This window comes from Corythoichthys intestinalis, chromosome 10, assembly GCF_030265065.1.
Source record: "Corythoichthys intestinalis isolate RoL2023-P3 chromosome 10, ASM3026506v1, whole genome shotgun sequence".
In the NCBI taxonomy this organism is placed as follows: Eukaryota; Metazoa; Chordata; class Actinopteri; order Syngnathiformes; family Syngnathidae; genus Corythoichthys; species Corythoichthys intestinalis.
This window is the reverse complement of record NC_080404.1, coordinates 50282501-50295112: the sequence shown is the minus strand read 5'-3', so window position 1 is coordinate 50295112 and position 12612 is coordinate 50282501. Positions and strand designations below refer to the sequence as shown.

At 41.2% G+C, this 12612-nt stretch overlaps 1 protein-coding gene across 2 annotated transcripts in view; it reads right to left on the bottom strand.

The window, feature by feature from the left end:
• The window catches only part of camkmt (calmodulin-lysine N-methyltransferase), a 323839-nt gene that overhangs the window by 92572 nt on the left and 218655 nt on the right, over positions 1-12612 (bottom strand). For both annotated transcript variants that reach the window (XM_057849062.1, XM_057849061.1), the window contains exons 5-6: positions 11613-11664; positions 143-206 (exon numbers count right to left, since the gene is read on the bottom strand). In XM_057849062.1, the coding sequence (XP_057705045.1) occupies positions 143-206; positions 11613-11664 (116 nt within the window). The remainder of the gene's footprint in view (positions 1-142; positions 207-11612; positions 11665-12612) is intronic.

Below are 12612 nucleotides of genomic sequence, written 5' to 3'. Positions count from 1 at the left end.
CGTTATATTTGTACGATTTTAGTTTTGTAAGGCTCATATATTGCTAAAGATTCTACAAGGAGGATTTGAAGGTGTTCATTTCAAACCCCAGCACAATAATATAGTTGTAGCATTGAAGCTTTCCAGCAGGAAGAAAGGATACTCTGAATGCACTTCTCATTGCCGTCTGACAGCACCACTTCCTTCACGTCAGCACAAACAGCAACCTGCGAAGAAGAGTGAAACAAAAGCATGAAAAGGCCTTAGATGAGAAGAACACTTGCACAATAATGACATATCTGCAAAACCGAACCTGCAATGGCCTCCCTGCCATTTCCCCCCCATTCCCTCGCACCCTCCCGCTCTTTCTATCTTCAGCCCATTTCTATGTCTGCATTATTTTAATCATTCAATCAAATCAGTCAATACTTTTATCATTGTGGCTAGCGGTGGGGGCTGCTATCTTGCTATCACTCTGTTCAGTAATTGCATTGTGACAGGGGGATGATGGCAAGCGCTGAGCCTTTTCATTTGACGCCGGCTGTTTATCAGGCTGAGCGATCACTCCCGTTTGCCGCTGTCACTCTGCACTCGGCTCACCGGGCCTGCCTGATGCCCTTCACATAACTTTGCGGTTCAGTCTGCGAGAGGCGTCGGAGAGAGAAAGAGGAGAGTGGATGTAGTGCACGTGCACAATGTGTGTGTGAGAGAGACGGATATAGATAAAGAGGTGTGTGCTTAACTGTAACCCCTTTTCACATTTTCTTTCCTCCTTTCTGAATAGATCAGTCACTATATGTCAGGCTTTCAGTTTTACTGTGTCTGCGTGCGCAAGTGTTGCGATGCATGTACACAAAGCCAAGTCAGTGTTATCTCTCACCATATGGCACGCAGGGAATGAATAATAGTCATAAGTGAAGCATGCAGACACACACACATACAGTGGGGCAAATAAGTATTTAGTCAACCACTAATTGTGCAAGTTCTCCCACTTGAAAATATTAGAGAGGCCTGTAAGTGTCAACATGGGTAAACCTTAACCATGAGAGACAGAATGTGGAAAAAAAAACAGAAAATCACATCATTTGATTTTTAAAGAATTTATTTGCAAATCATGGTGGAAAATAAGTATTTGGTCAATACCAAAAGTTCATCTCAATACTTTGTTATGTACCCTTTGTTGGCGATAACGGAGGCCAAACGTTTTCTGTAACTCTTCACAAGCTTTTCACACACTGTTGCTGGTATTTTGGCCCATTCCTACATGCAGATCTCCACTAGAGCAGTGATGTTTTGGGGCTGTCGTTGGGCAACACGGACTTTCAACTCCTTCCACAGATTTTCTATGGGGTTGAGATCTGGAGACTGGCTAGGCCACTCCAGGATCTTGAAATGCTTCTTATGAAGCCACTCCTTTGTTGCCCTGGCTGTGTGTTTGGGATCATTGTCCTGCTGAAAGACCCAGCCACGTCTCATCTTCAATGCCCTTGCTGATGGAAGGAGATTTTCACTCAAAATCTCTCAATACATGGCCCCATTCATTCTTTCCTTTACACAGATCAGTCTTCCTGGTCCCGTTGCAGAAAAACAGCCCCAAAGCATGATGTTTTCACCCCCATGCTTCACAGTGGGTATGGTGTTCTTCGGATGCAATTCAGTATTCTTTCTCCTCCAAACACGAGAACCTGTGTTTCTACCAAAAAGTTCTATTTTGGTTTCATCTGACCATAACACATTCTCCCAGTCCTCTTCTGGATCATCCAAATACTCTCTAGCGAACCGCAGACGGGCCCGGACGTGTACTGGCTTCAGCAAGGGGACACGTCTGGCAGTGCAGGATTTGAGTCCCTAGCGGCGCATTGTGTTACTGATAGTAGCCTTTGTTACTGTGGTCCCAGCTCTCTGTAGGTCATTCACTAGGTCCCCCTTAGTGGTTCTGGGATTTTTGCTCACCGTTCTTGTTATCATTTTGACGCCACAGGGTGAGATCTAGCATAAAGACCCAGATCGAGGGAGATTATCGGTGGTTCTAATTAGAGATGTCCTGATCGATCGGGTCCGATCACATCATTTTCAAAGTATCTAAATCGGCAAAAAAATATCGGTCATGCCTTTTTTGATCAAATTTATCTCGATAACGGCGGTAATTAATTTTTTTAAAATTGTATCACGTTAAAATATTTAACGCAATTAATGCATGCGCTGCACGACCCATTCATGCACTGTCGCGCTCAATCTGTAATTGCGCCGTTTTACCTATATGGAGAGATAAAAGGCAGCATAAAATGAGTAGAGTGAATTTTGGCAGCCTTTGGAGCCTTTTTTTAATTGGCTAAAGCCTTACAATCCCTCTCCCTATGATTAGAAATATCATGGGAAGCAATGTGGGGAAGCAAGGTAGCAAATGATCTTTTTCTTAACACCTTATGTTATTTCCCAACGCAGAGAAGATATATCAATTGGTAGCACTTCGCACAGTCGTGGTTCCACTCCCCATCATGCATTTGGGCATGGCTACAGTATCATTTACTGAAAGCTCAACAAATACACTAGATGGCAATATTTAGTCACAATATACAAAGTCACAAGTCTTTCTATCCGTGGATCCCTCTGACAGAAAGAATGTTAATAATGCAAATGCCATCTTGAGGATTTGTCATAATAAACAAATACAGTACTTACGTACGTACTGTATGTTGAATGTATATATTCGTCCGAGTTTTATTCATTTTTTTCTTAATGCATTGCCATAATGTATATGATCGGGAAAAATTATCAGGAATGATTGGAAGTGAATCGGGAGCAAAAAAAAAAAAAAAAGCAATCGGATCGGGAAATATCGGGATCGGCAGATACTCAAACTAAAAAGATTGGGATCGGATCGGGAGCAAAAAAACATGATCGGAACAACCCTCGCTCTAATAATTGCTCGCACAGTTGATTTCTTTACACCAAGCATTTTACCTATTGCAGATTCAGTCTTCCCAGCCTGGTGCAGGTCTACAATTTTGTCTCTGGTGTCCTTCGACAGCTCTTTGGTCTAGGCCATAGTGGAGTTTGGAGTGTGACTTACTGAAATTGTGGACAGGTGTCTTTTATACCGATAATGAGTTAAAACAGGTGCCATTAATACAGGTAACGAGTGGAGCCTCGTTAGACCTCGTTAGAAGAAGTTAGACCTCTTTGACAGCCAGAAATCTTGCTTGTTTGTAGGTGACAAAATACTTATTTTCCACTCTAATATGGAAATAAATTCTTTAAAAATCAAACAATGTGATTTTCTGTTTTTTTCCACATTCTGTCTCTCATAATTGAGGTTTACCCATGTTGACAATTACAGGCCACTCTAATCTTTTCAAGCAGGAAAACTTGCACAATTGGTGGTTGACTAAATACTTATTTGCCCCACTGTAAGTAATGGGACAAGAGGCAAAAAAGTAATCAACAAATTAAACACATGGCCCCCCCACTAAAAATAGACGTAATGATCGAAGTGTCAGTGACACACACACGCACACCTATGAGGGTCAAGGAAAAGGAGAAGGGTGAAAGAAGGATTCCATCTCCAGCCAGCAATGTCAAAACACGTTGTATTGACTAGCAGGAGATAAAAACCTGCTTTTTACCACACGTTCGCACACGCACGCACGCGCCAGATCGATGGGATACCGACGCCTGCTATGTGAAGGGGCCCTTAAGACCCTAGCTAATAAAGCCTTTTCGTGTCAATGTGTGTGGGGAGTACTGAAGACGCACTGGTACATCATACAAGCTTATGGCATGACGGAGAGAAGTACAGTATATGTTCCATTTGAGCCCTTTGGTTTGCTTCACAGTGAATGACTTTCACTCACGAAACCTTTTCACAACTTGGCCAGGAAGAAAAAAACACTCGACCTCGGAAAAAGGCACAAATGATGAATAATGCTTTATATACAGTACTGTGGTACATTTACTTACAAATGTTCCAACATATGGAATTTTCAGGTTATGGTACACCTCAATGGGAAAATATTGACTCTTGTTCAGAAAGAAATTTCCGGATACGAAAGGCAGAAATACAGCTTGGCTGCTTCTCGTAGCTCCCAGAGTTCACTAAACGTAACATACTTATAGCTGCTCTGCCATTGGGTATTGCCTAGCATCTTCCTGGCATCCAGTTCGCTAAACCGGACCTCTACTGTAAGTGTTTGTGTGTATTCCAGCGTCCTTTTCATGAGAGACAGCGAGAACCAAAAGTGGTATTTGCCACGTGGCATTTTTTTTTACATGTGGCAAAATGGATTTTGCGATGTGGCTTTTTTTTTTTTTTTTTTTTTTTTTTTTTTTTTTTTTTTTTAATTTTTTTTTTAAATTTTTGGTATGTGGCGTGTTTGCAGGCCATACACGTCCATGCCATTGACGGCTGTGCATGTCCAAATTTTCCATTCATTTTAAATGGTAGAAAAACGTGTGGCTGTGATTTTTTTTTTTTTTTTTTTTAAAAACCTGTCCTGTTCAGCTGTTTGACACAGAGAATGGAAGTCTAAGTGCCCGGGTTGTCTGAACAGTTTTAATGTTTCACATTGAGAATCTGATATACTCCCATTGTGATCATTCAAAATACCTTTTTATTATGACAAAGCAGCGAACAGGAAGGGATTATGGAGGGACAGAAGAAAAGCAACACAAGAGAAGAAAGAAAAGAAACACATACACAAACAACAACAAGAAATGCATAGAACATCTAGACTAATTATTAATATGCTGGTGCCATCGTCAGCGAGATGTATTTCCGGTTTACACCATGTGGGGGCCTTTTGGCCAGTGAAAGAGGGGGACAGGGGTGTCTGTAAGCTAAGTGATTGAAAGAGGTAGAGTGTACACAAATAAGTTCTGTGATCTAGAACCCAGTAATCATGTGAATCTCTTATGAATGTAAGCCCGTTGGCGACCAACCCTACGGCGCCCCATCGCCAATCCCGGCACCAAGACCCCCAACCCGAGCATGCACTACCGCATCCCGCGGCACGCGAGCCCCACCGGACGCGCGACAGCCACGCAGACGGGCGGAGAAGCCGCGCGGGAGCCAACCCAGGGCCCGGCCCCCACCCAGCCAGCCCGGGGAGGGAGGGCCGGCAGGGGGTCGGGGGGTCCAGCGCAGCCCATCCCTCCTCCCGCAGCCCAGCAAGGGAGCCAAGGTGATTTTTGACTATACACTTACCATTAGGGTTGTTCCGATCATGTTTTTTTTTGCTCCCGAGCTGATCCCGATCGTTTTAGTTTGAGTATCTGCCGATCCCAATATTGCCCGATCAGATTGCTTTTTTTTTTTTGCTCCCGATTCAATTCCAATCATTCCCGATAATTTTTCCCGATCATATACATTTTGGCAATGCATTAAGAAAAAAATGAATAAAACTCGGATGAATATATACATTCCACATACAGTACATAAGCACTGTATTTGTTTATTATGACAATAAATCCTCAAGATTACATTATTAACATTTTTTCTGTGAGAGGGATCCACCGATAGAAAGACTTGTGACTTTGTATATTGTGACTAAATATTGCCATCTAGTGTATTTGTTGAGCTTTCAGTAAATGATACTGTAGCCATGTCTAAATGCACAATGGGAAGTGGAACCATGACTGTGCGTAGTGCTACCGATTGATATATCTTCTATGCGTTGGGAAATAAAATAAGGTGTTAAGAAAAAGATCAATTGCTACCTTGCTTCCCCACATGGCTTCCCATGATATTTCTAATCGTAGGGAGAGGGATTGTAAGGCTTTAGCCAATTTAAAAAAAGGCTCCAAAGGCTGCCAAAATTCACTCTACTCATTTTACGCTGCCTTTTATCTCTCTATATAGGTAAAACAGTGCCATTACAGATTGAGCGTGACAATGTGTGAGTGGGTCGTGCAGCACATGCATTAATTGCATTAAATATTTTAACGTGATACATTTTTTTAAAAATGAATTACCGCCGTTATAGGGATAAATGTGATAACCCTACCTTAAGCCTAAACTAAAGACTCTGGATGAGTGTAACATATTATGTCTGTAACGTTAAATACAATTAGAAAACGATTTAATTAAAAATATATATATACATACAGCAGGGGTCGCGTTAACCGAATATTTTCCGTCGTTGACCGGTTTTTTAAAACGGCAACGGAAAAAACTGAAGTCCGTCCGTCATTTTGACAGGTTGCAATTCACACCCCAGACCACAGGGTGGCGAGTGAGCATATTAATTAGCTATTGTCTCTCTTAATGCATGACGTCGTTGGCTATTCTGTCAGAATATTGTAGCATCACCGGGGTCTGGCGGTGGCACCGTGATTGACACATCAACACGAGGTTCTTATTGGTGCACCCGGTGTGCCAGCGCGTCACCCAATTGGTGGACTAGATTGCCGCCTGTGTATAGACCCTAATCACATGACGTCACAACTCCGCCCCCCTGACTGGAGCCGCCATATTGTGTGTCAGCTCGTCGTGTTTACACATTACCGCTACGTACATACCTCCTATTATGGCGTGTTTTTCTGCTCGTTAACATTAATAATCAAAATGGTGAAGCCGTGTGGCGTTGGTTGCAGTAACAGAGAAGATAGACGGAGAGACTTGAAGTTCTACCGTATTCTGAGAGACCCGAAGAGGAGAGCGAGATGGACTGCTGTAATTCGACAAGAAATCCAGGCACCAAACGATCACCACATACTATGTAGTAGTCATTTTATATCTGGTAAGATGCATTTAATATATATTTAGAAGATTTTGGCTGACAACCACATTTAAGATCATTGTGTGACGTTGGTGATTGGGGTCTATATAGTTGCCTCTTTTTCTTTGGGGGCGGAGTTGTTGTTTTGTTGGTGTTGTTGGCGGTAAGCAGAGTAAAAAGAGGGAGAAAAATACCACGACTTCCGTGTCTAATTTTTCGCCGCCAAGCAAGCGTTACAATATTAATTAAAAATGAATGAAAACTAAATACTATTGAATATGTCATCATTATCATTTTAAAAATTTAAGTGACGGGTAAAAATAGATTATGACCGGATTTTTATGACCCTGTCAGTCAAAATGACAGACAACGAAAATGTCTAGCGCAACCTCTGATATACAGTATATATTTTAAAAAGGCATGGTCGATATTTTTTTGCCGATTCCGATACTTTGAAAATGACGTGACGCATTGACATTCAATTGGCACCCAAGAAAGTTTGCCACATGGCAAAAAAATGTTACATGGCAAAATCAATTTTGCCACATGGCAAAAAAATGTTACATGGCAAAATCAATTTTGCCACATGGCAAAAAAATGCCACATGACAAAATCTATTTTGCCACATGGCAAATACCATTTTTCGTTCTCGACCCTGCTTTTTTTCATTCGCCATGAGGTGTTCAGACTGTTTTACGTGAAAATACTAACTTTTATTCTGTATTCTTTGTTATTTTACATCATTCACAACTCAGCAGAGGCCGAATCGGCCTTTCCCAAGACAAGTACTCCTAATATTCTCCCCTTCACACCACACAAGTTCAGCCTGTTACTGTTTTTCTCAAAGTTTTCACACATTTTCTTCTACTAACTTCAGACGCAATGACCAAAATTCATGCTCCATGCCCCTGATTCAGTCCTTCTCAATTACAGACACAATTTCTGCTTTACACTCAATTTGCAGTTCTAAAACGCTATATTTCAAAACAATGTACACATTTGGGCCATTTTTGTTCTGTTTTTGTGTGTAGTGTAGGAGAAGTGAGTTAAAAAATGTGTGAAAAGTGCAAAACTCCATAAATAAATGTAAATAAATAAATCGGACTATTAGGAGTACCAGAATTCCCTGGGACCTCTAGTTAATGTTTATTGTGCAATAATCTACTTGTAACATGTATTTATTCGACGTGTTGATGCATTTTTATCCTTTATAAAAGATTTATGTCTGAATCTTGGGGGCTTGGACCGGATTAGCCCATTTACTTGGAAAACGCGGCTCTACTTACCAAACTTTCAGTTTACAAAACTACTTCTAGAACCAATTGCTTACGTAAGTAGAGGTAGCACTGTATACAGGAAGCGAACGCATGTACAGGCACGCCCCGCCAACCCAGACATGCACACACAAAGCAGCTGAGTGGCAGAGGTGACATCCTGAGCGCATATTTGTTGCTTGTGAAGCATCCAGAGGCGACGGCTGTATATAACCGCTTTTGTACTATTTATTGTGCGTTTTCAATTGTGGTCGAATACTTGGGGCAAGTTTATTTGATTGTTTTTGAAGGTGTGCGGACGCTAACTGATACATGCTAATCGTTTGTTATTGCTGTATCGGCAGCTACTTGGAAACGCACATTTAAATTTCTGTTATTAAAGATGAGACTGATTTAATTTTCATTTTATTTTAGTTCACTTCTGCAAGTTTGGATGTCATTACCAGTGTTGGGAGTAACGGCGTGGGAGTAACGCCGTTATAAATAACGCCGTTACGGAACGGCGTTATTTTTTCAGTAACGGGGTAATCTAACTAATGACTTTTTTCGCCGTTACAATGCCGTTACCGTTACTGACGGTCAAAATGTGCGTTACTTACTCTGAATAAATTGAAGAAACTACCAGCCGTGTCGAGTCGACTCTCTGCTCTGTTGATTCGTCATCCAAGACTTGGGTGCGTTCAGGTTCGAGAATAGCGAACGTACTTCTGACTCCAAGCTGTTTGTCCCTGCTCATTCAATTAGACAATGCTTTCCAAAGTTTGGTAACGTTTCTGTGTTTGCTACACATGATGCTAGCCTCGTTCCCATCTCACACTGTCAGCCAGCAATAATTCTGCTTTCAATCTAGAGGACGGCAGACGCTTTGAAGGTGACGTGAATTGTCGGGAAACGAGCCTACCTGAATGCAGCCCCTCGAGAGATGCGATGGAAGTGATTGTGATTGGCTGAGGGTTAGAGTCATGTGTCGTGGTAAGAGCCGGTGATTTCACAAGCAAACCGGAACAGCGCGTGCGGCAAACACACACACGCAAAACAGATGCACAGGGTCGGGATGGCAGAGCATTCAGAAGAAAAAATGTCCTTTAAGAGGAGGAGATATAGACACTATTTCAAGTTTGTCTAAATTAAAGGAAAGAACCTGCATGTAATGTGTAATTTATGTCCCGGAGCATAGCTTTAGTCGACATCTGTGGTAAGCAATTCAAATCTGCTCAAGCACGTAACAAGTGCAACAACAACCTGTCTGTTCTTCTCTATTCCACTGACTCGAATATTGCTCAGAAAATTTCAAATTCTTTGACATACAACAAGTTCTTTTTAAAGTAACGGAAATAGTTACTTTCCCTGGTAACTAGTTACTTTTACTATGGAGTAATTCAGTTACTAACTCAGTTATTTTTTAAAGTAACTTGCCCAACACTGGTCATTACCAGCTGAATAAGGTCAGAAAACCACATGGAACACAAAATCCGAAAAGCCATATATTTGCATAGGAATGCCAAGTGGTTCTGACTTAAAACATAATTTCTCTAACTTCAAAATGGCAAAAACCCAATGGTTTAATGCTGTGCATGGGGTACCTCTAATTCTGACACCAAGTAAACTTAAATATTGGGGGGGGGGGGGGGACTTTTTTAAATTACTTTTTTTAAAGCCTAAAAGAAGGCTCTTAGTAATTAGCTCTTGAAGTAATTTAGTAGTTTGTTGAATGGCACAGAATTACCACAATCTAGAAAACGATTTATAATGATGCATCGATACCAATACCAGTATTGGCAGGGGGTGCCGATCCGGCCTGAAATGGGGGTATCGGTATCGGCGAGTACCAACAAAGAGGGCGCCAATACCATTTACCGGTCCAGTATTATAACCAATGCCGGGGCCGCTTTTTCTTATGCAGGAAAAACAAACTACAAGAGGAAAATGTCAGCTGTCTGGAAATATTTCAGTTTATAATCTCCGTCGAGTACAATGGCTGCATGCAAGATTTGCGGCGTGAAAGTTTCGCGAGGTGGAGTTAAATCGGCCAGTTTCAATACCTCGAACTTGTTAAACATTTGAAGACGAAACATGTAAACGAACACAAAGAGTTTGGGGCTGCAAACCAGGACTGCTATCCAGAGGAGGGAGGCTGGGTCGGAGCAAGAATCCCTGGTCATTTCAGTTCGTCTACTTTACTTTTATCGTCTTTTAGTGAAAAAAATGCCGCAGTAATTTCAGACCTGTTTCAAAAGTAGGGTTGCCACCTTTTAGAAATAGAAATAAGGGACGCTCCCCTGGCGCCCAAAGCTGTACAGGTGACGAAAAAAAAAGGGACATCCCCAAAACTTCTAAAATGCATAGAAATGTATCTATTTATATATATATTCCGTATTGGTTCAATACGAAACTTTTGAACGATTCCTAATTTCAAAGAATGGATGGCAAGCCTATTCAAAAGTGCTGTAGAAGTAAGCAAAGTAAGCTAAGCTAAGTGGCTAAGTGTGTGTTGCTGCTGGTGCCCAGAAAGGGAGGTTAATAGAGAGACAGGATGCTGTGGTCAATTATTATTACCGTATTGGCCCAAATATAAGACGGTGTTTTTTGCATTGAAATAACACTGAAAAAGAGGGGGTCGTCTTATATTCGCGGTCTAGACATTATACCCATTCACGACGCTAGATGGCGGCAGATATCATTGAAGCGATGTTTTGTCATGACAGATCTCAGCTACTCTCAAGATTAACCAGTTTGCATTATTTTATTGCAATGTTTCTCCTTATTCAGATTTGTTTCAAGATTACAGTTACAGTTAGACTTCACTTTGATGGTTCATGCAGTTATTGCAATTTTGTTGTTTTATCACAATAGATTGGTTTATTTACATTTCAAAAACTAGAAGCCATTCATTTACGAATGTGATTGCACTTTAGTTTACATATTTAAATGTTCAGATATTAAGATTTGAATGAGGAAAAATAACATGCTTTTTCTCTCAAATATATCGTTATAATCATTTGTTTCAGATGTTATACAAAAAATAATTACAGTACAATTAGTTTGGTGTTCTAAAAGTCTTTTTTCAAACTTGAGTCTTGAAAAAGAGGGGGTCGTCTTATAATCAGGGCCGTCTTATATTCGGGCCAATATGGTACTTATAATTTGATGAAAGTTGCACTGTTTGGCCTTTGAAAGCCAAAACTCAGGGTTTAAAATTATTAATTCATTGTATTTTTACTTTCTTACTGTTGGGCTAATATTATTCATATTTTAATTTCACGAATTTAACACTATTTTGGCCTTTCAAACAAAGTGGTATCGGTATGGTATCGGCCGATACTGCACAGGCAGGTATCGGTATCGGGGCCAAAAAATGGTATCGGTGCAACACTATTTGCAGTATACATTTTTCAATAGAAATTAGCAGAGAATATTTTTTTTCGTGTAATGTAAGGAATGTTGAACAGCTGTCTCTATAAAAAGTTTTATTTATTTATTTTAATACTTTTCTTGTAAATATTAAAATAATATAGGCTTCCCTCCCAATTTGGTGGGAAATGGCATCATGGACCATGCGGTCGCACTGTATTGATCTTCATCAAATGGGAAGGTTATTTTTTTACCTTCAAATTGCTTGCTAGCGTGTCAATGTTTCACTTACCATGAGTCCAGCCAGACAAGTCATGCCTCCTCCCAACTCACAAACGGCGCCCCTGAGAGGACAGAGTGAAAAGGACATTCACCTAGTTGAGAGATACTGTTTTGGCAGTTTGACACATGTACACATACACATGCACACACAGTCCTCCTCCTACTTTTATCTGGCCTTCCCCTCCATCTTAGGCCTTGTCCACTTTCATCCCAAGCACCATCATCCCTCCCTCTATTTTCCTTTCTCTTTCTGTCTCGCTGACCTTCACTACGTTATACAATAATCAATAGCCCTCTTTTCCCTCTGCCCCCCCCCAAAGCTCACCACCTGCCTCTTGAATGTTAAAACAGGAAATCAAAGGGTGAGGGTCCTCCTTCAGTGTAAATCAAAGTCGGCCTCAGGCACATTTAAGGCCGGTGGGTAAAAACCCGTTGATCGGAAAGGGAATGAACAACACTGATTCGTAAGTGTCAACGAATGAGATCAAACAATTAAATACAGCCAAAACATGGCCTTTTAATAACTACTAAGGATGCAACAATACTCGGTTGTATCTTGAACCGTTCGATACGCCCTCATCGATTCAATACGCAAAGACATTCGATATAATTGAAAAGGTCCCAAAATGTATTTTCCGAACTTTTTTTGTGGTCTCTCTCGCTATAATGTCCGGCACAGCTTTGCCTTGTAAATAAAGCTATGAGAAGGCTCCTCCCCGTTAGCAGCCCCCCCTTCACTCCTCATCCAAACTGCCTGAAGTGCGGGAACCGTGGCGCACGAGGACCATTGCTCGTGAGTTAACACAGAGGCGGCTTGTCGGTTTCAAAGCCGTAAAGATCCATTGTGTGGCAGCATATTGGGTTTGTGATACGCTATCCCCACTCGTACATATTTAACAGAGACTGTCTTTACGGATATGTACAATAATGCCCGCCAATATGTTGTTACCGACTTGGCTGCTACGAAAAGCCTCGGTTTGACACCAGACAGCTTAAAGTGATCCTCGATC